Raw genomic sequence first — 17,340 nt, forward strand, 5'->3', positions numbered from 1 at the left:
CAAACAAGACTTAAAACTTGACCATATGTTACAGAAATTAATTGTAATATTCAGCATTTTGTAAAAACCAATGTAGTTTATTTAGGAATTTCCAAATACCTGAATTAGGATATATTACAAATGGAATTAAAGATAAATGGAAATAAGTATCAATCCTGCATTTTAAATATGAGAAATCCTGCAGATGCTGGAAATCCAAAACAACACACACAAAATGCTGGAGGAACTCAGCAGATCAGGTAGCATCTATGGAAATGAACTGATAGTTGACATTTCAGGTCGAGACCTTTCTTTAGGACATCACCTATCTATTCATTTCAATAGACGCAGCCTGACTTGCTGAGTTCCTCCAGATTTTGTGTGTGTTGCATTTAATAAAATGATCAGGGCATCAAGGTGCCTAAATTGGTAGGTATCCCATCATCATTTATTTCAATTTGAATTAAATATCAGAAATGCTGCATTAAAAGTTATCGGCACAAAACATTAAGAGCAAACAAATAGGAATAATATATTTCTCATTGGTGAAAATATCTAATGGCTCTGACAGTTGATAAAATTCCAGGACTAGTTAATTTGCATCTCAGATAACTAAAAGGAGGTGGCTGTGGAATAGTGACTATATAGGTTATCCTTTTTCAGAATTCAACATGTTATAGAATACTTCCTGCAGATTGGACAGTAGAAAATGTAACTACTCTATTTCAAAGGGGAGAGAGAAATAATAGGAAACTAGAGACCAGCCAGCCTAATGTTAGAGGTAGGAATTTTCTAGAGGCAAGAGGGACGAGTTAACAGACAGTTGAAAAATGTAATACTTGAGAATGTAACCAGTAGAATAGACCATGGAAACCCAGTGGATGATGAATCATGATTTTTAGAACACCTTTGATAAAGTGCCACAAACTGCTAGTCTGTAAAATTAAATTGCATGATACTGGAAGCAACATATTGACATGAATTGACAGGCAACAGTACGAACAAGTGAATTTTTGGAGATGAAAAGTAAGGATAATTATTTGCACCTCAACAATTTAAAAAACAGAACAATATTTAGACCATAAGCAAAAGAAAATCTGCAGATGCTGAAAATCCAGGTGATACACACAAATGCAGTAGAAAGTCAGCAGGCCAGGCGGCATCTATGGAAAAGAGTACAGTCGATGTTTCGGGCTGAAATCTTTCTGCAGGACAATGAACAATATTTGGATGTTCACTGATGACACTATAGTGGATGGGACTGTGAATTGCAAGGAGCGTGCACAAAGATCCCAAAATGACTTCAACTGAGCATATTGGTAAAAGCATGCATAAATATGAAATTATCTACTTTGTTATCCTGATCTCAGTGGTTGGGAATATATTGGAGTCGATTGTTGAGGGTGAGGTCTCACGATAGATGGAGACATATGACACATAGGCCAACGTCAGCATGGTTTCCATAGGAAAAAATCGCGCCTGACAAATCTGTTGGAATTCTTTGAGGAAATAACAGGCATAATAGACAACGTAGAATCAGTCAATCTGTGTACTGGGATTTTCAGAAGGCCTTTAACAAGGTGCCACACCTGAGGAAACATACCTTCCTAAGAGCCCATGGCATTTCTGGAAAGATGGATAGAGCACTGGCTGATTGGAAGGAGACAAAGAGTAGTAATAAAGGGAGCCCCATCTGGATGGCTCTCGGTGACTAGTGGTGTTCTGCAGGGGTTGGTGTTGGAACTGCTTTTTTTTTTAATGTTACATGTCAATGGTTTGGATGATGAAATTGATGGCTCTATGACCAAGTCTGTGGATGATACAAGGATAGGTGGAGGGGGAGGTAGTGCTGAGGAAGCAGAGAGGCTGCAGAAAGATTTATGCAGATTAGAAGTATGGGCAAATAAGTGGCAAATGGAATACAGTGTCAGGAAATGTATGATCATAGACATTGGTAGAAGAAACAAAAGTATAGACCATTTTCTAAACTGGGAAAAAATTCAAAAACCTGAAGTGCAAAGAGATTTGGGAACCCTCATGCAGGATTCCCTAAATGTTAACCTGCAGGTTGAGCTGTTGATGAGGAAGGCAAATGCAATGTTAGCATTCATTTCGAGAGACCTAGAATATTAAAGCAAGGATGCAATGTTGAGGTTTTGTAAGGCATTTGTCAAACCACACGTGGAGTATTGTGAGCAGTTTTGGGCCCCTTATCTAGGAAGGGATGAGCTGACATTAGAGGAAGTTTATGCAAATGATTCCAAGAATGAACAAGGTATTATATGAAGATTGTTTAATAGCTCTGAGCCTACACTTGCTGGAATTTAGAAGAATGAGGGTGGATCTCATTGAAAGGTCTAGATAGAGTGGATGTGAAGAGGATATTTCCTATAGTGAAGGTTTCTAGGACCAGGGGGCATAGCTTCCAGTATACAGGGACATCCATTTAGAATGGAGATGAGGGAGAATCTCTTTAGCCAGAGGATGGTAAATATATGGAGTTCAATGCCACAGGCAGATGTACATGCCAGGTCACTGGGTGTATTTAAGGCGGTTGTTGATAGGCTTGATTAGTTAGGGCATGAAAAGCTATTGGGAGAAGACAGGAGAATGGGGTTGAGAGGGAAAATGGATCAGCCATGATGACATGGCAGTACAGACTCGAAGGACGAATGGCCTAATTCTGCACCCATCTCTCAGGGCCTGATGATAGGACCATTGAATGAGGAAGGATTAGTTTGACTAGAATTTTTAAAAATGCAAGGAAATTTAATTGTAAGTTTAGAAAATTCTGACAGGGCTAGCCAATGAATGCAGGAGTGATATTTTCCCTAACTGAAGAGGCTGGAATAATAGATCATAGTCACAAGCCGCATGACAAGAGATTTGGGTCTAAGGCAAGGAAAAGCTTCTTAACTCAGACAGTGGTGAACCTGTGGAATTTACTACTGGAGGTGACTGTAAAAGCCAAAGGATTGTTGAATATATTTAAGACAGATACATTTCTAAATGTGAAAGGTGTCAATGGAATATAGAGAAAGGGGAAGACTGATGTACATCTATAATCATACTGAACTGCTGAAAGCCTATTCTTGCTATGTTCTGCTTTCATATTTATATCCTTTTGGTCTGAATGGCAAATTAAATTCCCGAGTCATGAGTATTTTGAACTACTTTGACCAGCCATCCAGGAAAAGACAATGAATTATTATTGTTTGAGGGTCTGGATAGCTTGCTCCTACTCCTCACTCATATAGAACATCGATCAGTATGCATAGTGTTAAAACAAATCCAGCGGTGTTCATTTCAATTAAATCTTAACCTTAAAATTATACTCCCTCAATATATGCAGCATTTTAAAATACAGAAGCTAAGTTATCACAAACACTAAATGAGGGAGATAATAAATCCACTATCTTTTTTAAAATTTCTTTATAGTCAAATATTTAGAAATTTCAATATGTAACTGCTTGAAGAACTATTCTTGTTATCTACAATGTTAATGACATTTCCCAAGCAATTCCTGAGAAATTCAAGTCTAGTTATAACTAAATTTTATTAGAAAAAAAATGCACCTGCACTTGTGATTCAGTTATACAAAGTTACACTCAAAATTGCTCTCCTGCTGGGAAGTATCAATACTAATGGCTAGGAAGAACATGCCGCTAGCCACCAAAAGCATGGTACCATCTGGTCTATTAAGGTACACGCCATTTTGAAATCCAGCAACTCCATGCTGAGGAAGGACACTGGATGGAGAAGGCAATCGACTCCAAGCTCCAAATCCCACTTCTGAGAAACACCATGCCCTCAATACTGAAGAAGCTGTGCAGCTAAAATCAAGATTATTCAGATCTACCAAGCCTGTTAGGTAATAACTTCAATTCCAAGGCACTGGCGCAGATGGAATGCTTAATAACCCAGATATTTATTATGACATATTCACAGTATATTACAACAGGGGATCTTATGTCTGCATTTATAGTAAAACAGATTCCTGTGATTTATAACTTGAAGCAGATTTGAAGACAAGTTTTACAGAAGGGAAGGAAGGGGAGGGAAGAATCTATTTATAAAAGTATTAGTATCAGGGCATGTAATATTGCATAGATCAGGGTAGCATGAATATTATTGGTTCCTTAAGGTTGTTATAGCCAGGGGTGATAATGGGGACAAACTCCCACTACCTATTAAATACTCCCAATGACGTCGCCTCAAATAGCCTCAGATAACCAAGTCCAGCTCCCAAGTCACGTGTGGCTTAGCTACTAAGCTCGACAGAACAATTTCTACTGACAGAAGAAGGGGCAAGGGCAGATTACTGGCACCTTAAAACCAGTCACTTTGGGCAGATGGGGCCCATCAGCCGTGGTTGGGAGCTCATCCTGGAGAAGGAAAACTTTGATCTAAAACCTCCACTGCCTCGCTGCTATACCCCCTCATGAGGAAGGCTATGGGAGTAAACCAGAGGGAAAAATCCGGAGCAAGAGTCCTTGAAGACAGTCCTACGTTGAGTTCAACGCTGACTGGCAACTCATGCGATGCCACTGATACCAAACTGTATTGGTCTCTGCTATTCCTTTGGGTTCATCAGAAGCGTGGAGAGGGGGAGCTTGCTCCTCATATCGTACTGCCCAGGCTTGCACATCTAGACAGCTGGGATATAACATCCATGGTTGACCCTGATTGACAGAGACCTCACTAATATTACAACAAAAACAATCGAATAAAAATTGGAGTGTTTTCAACTGCAAACGAGTAAATAAATTCAACATCTTTAAACAAAAACTGAACATCAAGTAGTACTTGGATACTTATAAATAGCTAGCTAAAAGCTTTGCATTCTACAATGCCAACACTTTCCACCTCACAGGGATGCTTGTCAATCTACTTACTGTATGTCAACCAATGAAAAGTATTATTCTGAGGCCATTAATGAAAAACAAATAAGCCTTTTCTATTCAAATGAACCATCTTTAACCATGTACAATTGTCAAAAAAATTAAATGCCTATGATCTATCAATATGGATTTAATACCAAAATTTCACTAATACTACATTACACAAAATAAAAGAACACAGGACAAAGGAGGTCTTCCTTTTTTAAAGAAAGGGGCTTCCCTTCCTCCACCATCAACTCTGCTCTCAAACACATCTCTCTCATTTCACGTACATCTGCTCTCACCCCATCCTCCCGCCACTAGGGATAGGGTTCCTCTTGTCCTCACCTACCACCCCACCAGCCTCCGCGTCCAACATGTAATTCTCAGTAACTTGTGCCATCTCCAACAGGATCCCACCAAGCATATCTTTCCATCCCCCCCCCACCCCGCTTTCCACAGGGATCACTCCCTATGCGACTCCCTTGTCCATTCGTTCCCCCCCACCCCCACTCCTTCCCACCGCTCTCCCTCCTGGCACTTACCCTGGTAAGTGGAACAAATGCTACACATGCCCTTACACTTCCTCCCTCACCACCATTCAGGGCCCCAGACAGTCCTTCCAGGTGACATGACACTTCACCTGTGAGTCTGCTGGTGTGATATACTGTGTCCAGTGCTCCCGGTGTGGCCTTCTATATATTGGTGAGACCCGACGCAGACTGGGAAACCGCTTCGCTGAACACCTACGCTCTGTCTGCCAGAGGAAGCAATATCTCCCAGTGGCCACACATTTTAATTCCACGTCCCATTCCCATATGTCAATCCATGGCCTCCCCTGCTGTCGAGATGAAACCACACTCAGGTTGGAGGAACAACACCTTATATTCCGTCTGGGTAGCCTCCAACCTGATGGCATGAATATTGACTTCTCTAACTTCCGTTAATGCCCCTCCACCCTTTCTTACCTCATCCCTAATTTTTTTCTCTCTCTCTTTCCCTCTCACAATTACTCCTTGCCTGTTCTCCATCTTCCTCTGGTGCTCCCCTCCCCCTTTCTTTCTGCCAAGGCCTTCCGTTCAATGATACTCCCCCTTCTCCAGCCTTATCCCTTCTGCCAATCAACTTCCCAGTTCTTGGCTTCATCCCTCCCCCTCCTGTCTTCTCCTATCACTTTGGGTTTCCCCCTCCCCCTTTCAAATCTCTTACTATCTCTTTTTTCTGTTAGTCCTGACGAAAGGTCTCGACCCAAAACATCGACTGTACTTCTTCCTATAGATGCTGCCTGGTCTGCTGCGTTCCACCAGCAATTTGTGTGTGTTGGTTAAAAGAACACAGATAATTGTTAGAACCCACCAATGAACTTGCTGCCTGATTACTAACATTGTAGGTCTTATCGACCGCATTTGCAATGTTTATACATATTATTGTCGTCTTCTTATATAGAATATGAATACTTGCCTCCATTCACAACTCTTTGGTCTGTTCCAGAATTAGGGCTGTAATCTGATGTATGAGATCCAGCCCGAGAAGGTGGTGGACCTGAACCAGTCTGCCCGATTCTTGGTGAGTGCTGTCGTGTACTTCCCCATGACATTCCATCCCTATTCCTTTGCCCTGGTGGAATATATTTATTTTCTCTAGTAGAAGGAAGCGTGGTGGAGTAGGGCAGGGGAGAAGGGAAGGAGAAAGATAATAGAGTACACTTTAACTTTGGATCAAATTAACAAATATAATAATATCATAAACAGGCAACACAAATTGAACCATTGTTCCTATAGGAATCAAATACCCTAATCTCCATTATGGAGATGTGAACCAGATCAATGGATGGCATGACTGGAAACATGTTCTAACCTGATGTTTACAAATTTACATTTTCAACAAGGATCACTAAAGCGCAATCACAATCTTGGATGGCTACCCCACTCAAACCTATTGCTCAGAAACCAAATAAAATTTATTTAATTGCTGCACCATCAAACATTACAACAGTATTGCAAGATATTTCTTACATTTATAATGTTGGTTCTGCTCAGAAAGGCAGCATCCATTATTAAGGATGTCCAGCACTCAGGGCATGCCCTTTTCTAACTGTTACCATCAGGGAGGAGGTAAAGAAGCCTGAAGGCACACACTCAGCGATTCAGGAACAGCTTCTTCCCCTCTGCCATCCGATTCCTAAATGGACATTGAAGCTTTGGACACTACCTCACTTTTTTTCATTATATACAGCATTTCTGTTTTTGCACTTTAAAAATGTATTCAATATATGCCATTGATTTACTTGTTTATTTATTATTGTTAATTTTTTCTCTCTGCTGGATTATGTATTGCATTGAAATGCTGCTGCTAAATTGACTAATCTCACGTCACATGCTGGTGATGATAAATCTAACTCTGATTCTCATGTTAAATGGAACTGCTATTTTGTTTGTTAAAAACAACTGAATTTTGCAGAGAAAAATTAACCTCATAATGATTGTCAGTTTCTTGTATTAAAAGAAATCCCCATTAAAAAAAATTTTTGGATAGGTTTTCAATTAAATAAATTATAAGTACTAACCTAACAGTAGAAAATCATAGGAAGACCATTTATCCTTAATAGCACTGCCTGCTCTGGAACCACCAATTCAAACCCCAATTCCCTGCTGATTCTCCATATCCTTGATAATTCCCTCTTTACATAAAGATTCAATTTTCTAAAACTATAAAAGCTTACAGTAACAGAAACATTAATGACATAATGACTATGCCAAAGCTAACAATCCAACACTGATGCAATACTCATAACCATTTATCATCCTTCCAAACAAAGTATTTATCCAATTTTCAACCATTCTGTGGCCAAAATGTTTTGTAATCCAATCAAACTTTCTCTCCTCAATTAATTAGACATAGAACACTACAGCACAGAAGCAGGGCTTTCGGCCCAGCTAGTATGTGTCAAACCATTAACCTGTCTAGTCCCATTGACCTGCACCCAGACCATAGCCCTCCATATCCCTCCCATCCATTTACCAATCAAAAATTCTCTTAAACATTGAAATTGAACCTGCATCTACCACTTGCAGTGGCAGCTCATTCCATACCCAACACCCGCTGAGTGAAGATCCCCCCCCGCCATGTTCCCCTTAAACATTTCATCTTTTATCCTTAACCCATGACTTCTGGTTGTAGTCTCACCCAACCTCAGTGGAAAGGGCCTGCTTGCAATTACCCTATCTGTACCCCTCAATTTCCCTATAACTCATGTCCTCAAGACCTAGCAATATCCTTGTAAATTTTCTGTGCACTCCTTCAATCTTAATTACATCTTTAGGTGACAATACTCCAAATTAGGCCTCACCAATGCCTTATACAATTTCAACATCATACCCTAGCTCCTGAACTGAATACAATGATTTATATGCCAAAAGCTTTCTTTACAACCCTATGATGCCACTTTAAAGGAATGATGAATCCCTCTGCTCTACCCCACTCTTCAGTGCCCTACTAATGATCATGTCAGACCTAACCTGGTTGGTCCTACCAAAGTACAACACCTCACACTTGCCTGCATTAAATTCCATCTGCCATCTTTCAGCCCATTTCACCAGCTGGTCCAGATCCTGCCGCAAGCTTTAATAGTCTTCCTTGCTGTCCACTACACCCACAATCCTGATGTCTTCTGCAAACCTGCTGATCCATTTTACCACATTATCATCCAGATCACTGATCACCAATCACAGGCCCCCAGTCAGACAGGCAACAATCTACTACCATTCTCAATCTTCTTCCTTGAAGCCAATGTTTAATCCAATTTTACTAGCTAATCTTGAATGTCAAGTGACTGAGCCTTCTTGACCAACATCCCATGCGGGACTTTGTCAAAGATCCTGTTAAAGTCCATGTAGACAACATCCACCGCCTTGCCTTCATCAACTTTCCTGTGTCCAGTAATTTATTTTCCCTATTCGAGGAAAAAAAGTCTTTCCATATGTGTTGTGTCAAAAGGCTTAACTGTAAAACATCAAATTTTCAATGAGATGATAAAGCAATGCGTTGCCTATGATCTCAAGTGGAGGTTAAACCTGTTATAGCACTGCCCTAAAAAGCAGAATAGAAGTGATTCCTAGCCATTTATAGCATTTCCCCTCAATCAACACAAAACAATCTGTGCGGCCATGCATGCATGCTGATGCGCGTGCGCACACACAATTGGTATTGATTCCAATTTTTTGCGACTGAGGTTGTACAATACAGATATTCTGGTTTTGAACTTGACAATACCTAGAGTTGGCACCATGGCTCTCGCGTTCATTGGAAGATCTTTGGACAGCTGTATATTTCTCCTCTTCTGTCCTTTCATCATTTTCTAATGCAGCTCTTGCCTTATACTGGGCACTTGATTCAATTTCTTCAGCAAGTTGAGCTGCTCTAGCTTCCCGCCGTAAAAATTCTTCAGAATTATCCCTTTCCAATGGTACCCTGTAAGAAACAGGAGAAATGTTAGATGAAAGTACATTCCTCAGAGCATAAGTGTTAAGGAATGTTGAAAAAAATCTGTAAACAAAAAAAACAATAGGAGCAGAATCAGGGTACCTGGCCCTTCAAGCCTGCCCTGCCATCAAATATGACATTAGCCGGTTTAAAGCAGACCTCAACTTCTCACTTGCACCAATTCCCTGCAGCTCTCAGTCCCCTTAACTTTCAAATAAAATTATGTATCTCCACTTCTAAAGAGATAGAATCACCCAGAGAGCACCACCCAGGCCACGCTCTCTTCTCACTGCTGCCATCAGAAAGGAGGAACAGGAACCTCAGGGTTCATACCACCAGGTTCAGGAACAGTTATTGCCCCTCAACCGTCAGGCTCTTGAACCAGAGAGGATAACTTTACTCAATTTCACTTGCCCCTTCACTGAACCTGTGGACTAACTTTTAAGGACTCTTCATCTCATATTCTCAATATATTTTTTTCAATTTTTTTCTTTCTTCTTGTATTTGCATAGTTTGTTGTCCGCCCTTTTGGTGTGGTCTTTCACTGATTCTACTGTGATTGTTGGATTTATTGAGTATGCCCACAAGAAAATGAATCTCAGGGTTGTATATCGTGACATATATGTACTCTGAACGTTTGAGCTAACCTTTACGACTCTTTGGAGCAAAGAATTCCAGAGATTCACTTCTTCTTGCAAGAAGAAATTTCTATGATCTGTTTTAAAATGACTGACCCCTTAACACCTTGAAACCTTGTCTCTCATTTGAGTGTCTTTCACTATTAAAAACATTTCAGCAATCTCTCCTGTCATATTCATTTAGTCCAAACTACGGAACACAGATCTAAACCATTCAGCTTCCCTTGATAGGTCAATTCTGTCATCCTATGGATTCACCACGCTAATTTCCTTTGGAATGCCTCCAATGTTGCTGTATTCTTTTGTGAACAAAGGGACTAAAACTGTGCCCAATATATCAAATGTGGTCTCACAACATTCGGTACAATTGTTACAGAAAGAACCCCCATTTCTAAGTTCAGTGCCTTTGGAATAAAGGCCAAATGCCAGTAACTCTCTTGCAGCTTGAATCACCCTGTATTTCATACAATCTATTTCCATTTAGATGATAATCTGCTACAGGACTATTTTCAATTTATTACAAAATTTTATTTGGCAATGAGACAAATTAAGTTTGTACTTTAAAACACAGCAGTCTAACAATGGCAAAAAATCCAAAGGAAGTAACTTCCATCACTTTAAGTTGCAATAAAGCTTTGAGCATCCCTGTACAAAGGCAGTACCTTTGATATAAATAAAAAAAGGCTAAGCAATAAAGAAACAAAGGAACAATGTACTATTTTGGTTCAGCTCTTAGAAGATAACACAGGCATTATTAAAAAATATAAATTTACTGCCAATTTTCCAAAAACATTTGAAAACAATTTGATAACAATTAATATGAATAGAAGGCCTTACAAACATTACAGCTTAGACAAAAATTTAGGTTTATTAAAATTTGTGTACTCACGTATATGAAGACAAACTGCTGTCATAGGTTGATCTTACTCCATAGGTTTCCTCGTTAAATCTAAACATGTCATTAGGATCCCAACCATTAGACTGAGAACAAAAAAAAAGACATTTCTGTTAAAAAATCCTATTTTTAAATCTACCAACAGACTTAAATTTTCAATTACAACTGACAAAGGCATTTCTTAAAATAATTATTAACTAAATGCTAATCAATTTACTTGCTTTCATGATAACTACTGAAGCTCAATCTGATCACCATAAAACAATAAGTTTGCCACTCTGTTAATCCCATTGAATAGAATAGCTACAAAAGAAAATGTAGCACTAAGGTGACTGAATGTTAAATTACGCTCAGTTACTAATGTCAATACTTATGGTATCTTCATATTATAGAGGAAGAGGTCACTCAGTCCATTAGGTCTACATCTGCTCTCAGCTGTCGTAGGAAAGCACCATCCATCATCAAAGATCCTCACCACTTTTTTCGTGCTACTGCCATCAGATAGAAGGTACAAGAGTCTCAGGACTCTCAGCACCAGGTTCAAGAACAGTTACTACCCTTTAACCATCAGGCTCTTGAACAAAAGAGGATAACTACACTCATCTACTGAGATGGTCCCACAACCAGTGATCTTACTTGGTGGACTCTACCTTGTTACTTCACGCTCTCGTTATTTATTGCTATTTATTTATATTTGCATTTGCACAGTTTGTTGTCTTCTATGCACTTGCTCTTTCATTGATCCTGCTTACAGTTACTATTCTTTATATTTGTTGAGCGTGCCTGCAGGAAAAAGAATCTCGGGGTTCTATGTACATACTCTAATAATAAATCTGGTCAGTTCCATTTTTCCACTAATTTCCCTAGAGTCCATTTTCTGTTGCATGCCCTTCAATTAATTCCCCCAGATTTTCATGCCACCAACGTTTACTAAGATCTAGGACAATTTACAGCAGTAATTTAGCTACCAACACTTCATTAGGACATGGAAGAAAGCTACAGTATTCAGCAAAACACGTGCAGTCACAGGGAAAATGTGCATACACAGCACTCAAGATCAACATCAAACCAGGTCACCGGCACATTTTCCGCTGCATCAATGTATCATTGCAATGTTGTGGATGTCATAGTGAAATTGTCAGCTTTATGCTATGAAATGGACAACTTCAAGAGTATAAACACTTGCAACAAATTGTGTAAATTAGTGAACCTTAAAAGGTGCAAGCCTTTTCATGTCTTCTCCAAAAAATAAATTAGTAAAATAACCAATGAGCTATTTAGATAAAATACTCTTCAAATGTCATGCTTTGTTGAGATGTGCAAGTTATTAAATGTCAAGACTAAATCATAGTCACAGCCCAGCCACAAAAACAGATTATTTTATATGAACAGCGGAACATAGAACAGAATGGGAACAGACCATGTCAAATTAAACACCTAATTAATCCCTTCTGTTTAGGCAATGGCCATATCCCTCCATTCTCTGCATATTTATGTGCCTATCTAAGAGGCTTTTTAAAGCTTTGATTGTATTTGTTTCTACTATCACTCCTGGCAGCACATTCCAGGCAACCAACACTGAGTGGGTGAAGAAGCTTACCTCTCATCTCCTTAAATGCATGAATTTTAGTAAACACTGTGACTCTGGGGGAAAAAAGTACTATCTATGCTTCTCACGATCTTACAAACTTCTAACAGGTCTCTCTTCAGCCTCTGCCACTCCAGAGAAAACATCCCAAGTTTGTCCAACCTCTCCTTATAGTACATGCCCTCTAATCCAGGTAGCATCCTGGTAAACCTATTCTGAACCCTCCCCAGAAGTGGCCTGACAAAATTTTTATAAAACTGCAACATTCACTCAATAGCTACTTGATTAGGTATGCCTGCTCATTAATCCAAATATTTAATCAGCCTATCATGTGGCAGCAACTCATACAGGCATGGCCAAGGGGTTCAGTTGTTCTGACCAAACATCAGAATGGGAAAGAAATGTGACTTAAGTGGCAATGACTGTGGAAAGATTGTTGGCGCCGGCTGGGGTGGTTTGAGTATCTCAGAAACTGCTGATCTCCTGATCACAACAGTCTCTAGAGTTTACAGCGAATAGTGTAAAAAGCAAAGAACATCTAGTGAGCAGCAGTTCAGTAGGTGAAAATACTTATTAATGAGAGAACTCAGAGGAGAATGGCCAGACTGGTTCAAACTGACAGGAATGTGACAGTATGCATAACAACAGTGGTGTGAAAAGGAGGATGTCTGACCACACAACAATGTTGAACCTTGAAGTGAATGGGCCACAGCAGCCAAGGACCACGGACATATGCTCAGGAGGTATCTAGTACCCGGCGGCTGAGTGTATAAAATCCTGGTTAGACCACACTTGGAATATTGTATTAAGTTCTGGTCACCTCATTATAGGAAGGATGTAGACGCTTTAGGGAAGGTGCAAAGATTTACCAGAGTTCTGCCTATACTATAGGGATTGCCTTATGGGGATAGGTTGAGCGAGCTAGGGCTTTTCCCTTTGGAATGAAGAAGGATGAAAGACAACTTGATAGAGGTGTACAAGATAAGAGACACAGATTGAGTGGATAGCCAGAGACTTTTTCCTAGGGCTCAACCTATTGAATCTTAATATATAATTTTTATTGAGTTTTCAAGTGATACATGAGAAAAAAAAATCTACCCTCCCCCTCCCCTTAACCCTCCCCCCCCCCGATATATACTCGTACCTAAAAAGAAAAGAAAAAACAAGGAACTGCCTGAATATTGGAAGGTTTGCACATGCTCCATGGGATAAAAATAGATTTAATATATATTTGTTACTTTCCCCCAAGGAACCATGATCTTCATCATCGGAGCTATAAATAAGGGCTCCAAATATTCAAAAATGTTACATATTTATCTCTTAAAATCTAAAACATTACTTAGCTTCTCAACTCTCACAGTACCCTAGGGAATCTCTTTGAACTTCACCATGTTGCTATGTGTTTCCCTCCCAATCATCCAGGCAAAAAGAAAAAAAAGATAGATAAGATACAAAAAGAGAAAACACAAAATACCCCCCCCACTAATGTTGTGAATGAAAAGATACACAACACTATCCCGCTCCATTGTGCTGGTCGTGGCTACTGCCACGCTTGCACACATGAATAACGTAGCGATTGGACAGTGTTTCTTCCAGCTTCCCCCGTAACAAAAATTATATATAATATAGAAAAAAATTAATGTTATTATTCCCAGCTAACATTCCTCAAATTTTAACCTTTCTTTCCCTCCCTCATATAATTAATAATATATTTATATATTCATCCGCCTAAAAATTCAACAGGCCTAATCCTTGATCCAGTCTTCATCTTCAATCCATCTCGCTCCCCTAAGCTTGTTCTTGTATCCGGTGATATTCCAAGAATCTCGCACAAACTCCTCCGCTTTCCGGTAATTGTCAAAAAATCTTTTTTTTCCACCAGGCAAGAAAATCTTCAAGGTTGCAGGATAACGCAATATAAATTGATAACCGTGATCCCATAGGGTTTTTTCCACTGGATTAAACTTCATCCTTCTTTTCAAAAGTTCATAACTTATGTCAGGGTAGAAAAAAATTTTCTTCCCTTCTATCATCAGTGGCCCTTTTCTCTTCTTGGCAGCTTGGGCAGCAGCCTGTAGAATCCTTTCTTTGTCTTGAAATTTTAAGAATTTTATTAAAATTGATCGTGGATATTGGTCATCTTGTGGTTTTGGTCTTAGAGCTCTATGTACCCGCTCAATTTCAATTGATCGGTCTTCCTCTTTCATTTGCAAGGTTTTCCGGATCCATCTTTGAAAAAATTCTATTGGATTATCTCCCTCTATACCTTCTTTAAGACCAACAATTTTAATATTATTACGTCTACTAAAATTTTCCAACACGTCCACTTTCTCCAAGAGTCGATTTCTTTCCGTGTTCCAGACAAGCACATTATTTTCTGTTTTTTCCACTCTATCGTTAATATGCTCGATTGTTCTTTCCATCTTCTGAAGTTTCTTATCCATTTTATCCTGTCTTTTCATAGCTTTATCATAGCACATCTTCACGTCTCTAAGCTCTGTTCTTAATTTTCTTAATTCAGCCGTTAACTGCAATAAAGCCTCTCTTATGTCTCCATCGTCTCCTTTACTTCGTCTCTTCCAGCTCTTCCTCCTCTTCTTCATCTGTATTCTCTGCGATATCCAATTCTGACTCTGAGTCACTTTCAGTTGCAGTGGCCGTCGGTTCTTGTAGTTTAAATTGTGTCGATTTGCGCATGCGCAATTCTGGCATCTTCTTCCGAGAGACCGCTACTGTCGCCATTGCTCCCCATTCTTCTATGCCAGAGATAAAATGCGTCTCCTCTGAAGGAGATCCAACCTGAATCCGAGGCTCCATCGCTGCAGTAGGTCCTTTTTTCTTCCCATCTCGCGATGACTTCACAACAACAGACTTCTTCTGTTGTGGTTTACGAGGCATATTGTAGAGTAGTCTTACGAAGTTTATAAGTAGTTTTCGGAAAGTATTTATTAACTTTACTTTGTTTAAACGGTACTTTGCTGATTTTTTACGGGAGAGCTGGACTTACACATCTCAATCCTACATCATCACATGACGCGCCCCCCCCCCCCGCCAACCTATTGAATCTTGAACTGGATGGAATACAGCAGTGGCCATTTAATTAGGAGACACTAACTTTCTCATTCTTGAACTCAATGCCTTGACTAATAAAGTATGCCATACATCTTACTTGCTACCCTATTAACCTGCATAGCCACTTTCAGGGAGTTATGGACTTGGACCCCCCCTCCCCCGATCTCTCTATCTCTCTGCACATCTCGCTGTTTCTCCATCCAAATCTGCAATTGACATATTTCCTGTGATCATCTGCAAACTTACCAACCCATCCATGGAGGTTTCATCCAAGTTTTATTTATTTATTTATTCATACATAATATCATAATATAATCATATACTCCAGATCACAAACAGTGCAGATCCCTACAGAATACCACCAGTAACTAGTAATGTCTCAAACTAAAACAGATTTTGCAAAATATTTTCATGACATTTTAACTTCAACATTAATCTGATGTGCATACCTTCAGTATTCTGGAAAAGTATCAGATAATTCAGAGCAGTTTACTGCATAGAGCTCTTCTTCATACAGTCCTACTCTTCCATTTGGACTCAATCCCCTGGAGACCTCCTGACCCTAAACTACAATCTTTCCTGCTACCCTTCCTACCAATGATCCCAGTCTAACTCCTAATTTAACATGGCACTCATCCTGACAACTTCACAGTATCCATCTTCCCATTCCCAGAAGACCAAAACTGACTGCCAAACCCTCTCTTTCCCCACATCTCCCAGTACTTAACTAAACTTTCCTTCATGTCCCCTGCAATAGCGAATATATAAAATAAATGTATCAGAGCCTTTCAACAGCACTCCTGTGAAGTACGAAACCCAATTCAAAACATTGGCTGATACTCTACATCATAACCTTTTAGCACTTTTTCCCCAAGTGTCAATGAGTTTTGAGTTTCTAGGCCTCTCTTTTCTACTGCAAAAAGCCAAAAGTTGCTTTCTCTAAATATGGAGAGTAACGCTGCGGTAGAAGAAATTGTCCAATTCAATATTGAGTTGAGAATGGCTAAGCTGTTTCTATACCTTAGTAACTTAACAGTCCTGCCAAAGGGTCTTGGCCCAAAACGTCGACTGTACTCTTTTCCTTAGATGCTGCCTGGCCTGTTGAGTTCCTCCAGCATTTTGTGTGTGTTGCTCGGATTTCAAGCATCTGCAGATTTTCTCTTATTTGTGATTGGATAACTTAACAGTTATGAAGTTTCTGGAATTCTTGCTAAAAGCTGCAAACATAAACCCACACTAAAGAGAATCCCAGTCAAATTTATTGCCAGCTGCTGAAAGGTATAGAAAATATCTGAAAACTGAAGAAAAAATAGCTGTATCTCAGGAATTAACAGCAGAAGTTGTATAAATTTGAAATATTAAGAATAAAAACATCAGTGAAATGGAAAAAAGTAACAAAAAAGAAAAAAAAACTATGTTGATAAATTAGGCTATTAAATTAACTATTAATAAATTGAACTTTATTATGAAAAGCAAGTCATCCTCAGTCCTGAGGGACCTCCTAGATAGAAATTGTACTTTCTATTCAGCATTGAAGACGAGGCTAACTACAGATATATAAACATGGTGTGGGAGTGGTGGAGGGTATGTGTTGATCTAAAATGACAGTTGATCAATTTTCTGTTTTTAAATGATCCAGTGATATTTAAATGCTAATGATGCAGGGGCAAAAAAAGGTGGAAAGTTTATAGCGCACCATGACACATTGATTTGCCCAAGAAATAAGATTTATGTATTGTTACTAATAGGAATAGATCAGAATGTTTTGAATTGAATGGCTAAATTATTCTCAGGTTTTGACTTTTA

At 39.3% G+C, this 17,340-nt stretch overlaps 1 protein-coding gene across 4 annotated transcripts in view; it reads right to left on the bottom strand.

Moving 5' to 3' along the window:
- The window catches only part of atxn2 (ataxin 2), a 137,756-nt gene that overhangs the window by 46,204 nt on the left and 74,212 nt on the right, over positions 1 to 17,340 (bottom strand). For all 4 annotated transcript variants that reach the window (XM_072248016.1, XM_072248018.1, XM_072248019.1 and 1 more), the window contains 3 exons: positions 10,869 to 10,960; positions 9,132 to 9,329; positions 6,321 to 6,499 (listed from right to left, as the gene is read on the bottom strand). In XM_072248016.1, the coding sequence (XP_072104117.1) occupies positions 6,321 to 6,499; positions 9,132 to 9,329; positions 10,869 to 10,960 (469 nt within the window). The remainder of the gene's footprint in view (positions 1 to 6,320; positions 6,500 to 9,131; positions 9,330 to 10,868; positions 10,961 to 17,340) is intronic.

The sequence above is a fragment of the Mobula birostris genome, chromosome 31 (assembly GCF_030028105.1).
Source record: "Mobula birostris isolate sMobBir1 chromosome 31, sMobBir1.hap1, whole genome shotgun sequence".
Taxonomy (NCBI): Eukaryota; Metazoa; Chordata; class Chondrichthyes; order Myliobatiformes; family Myliobatidae; genus Mobula; species Mobula birostris.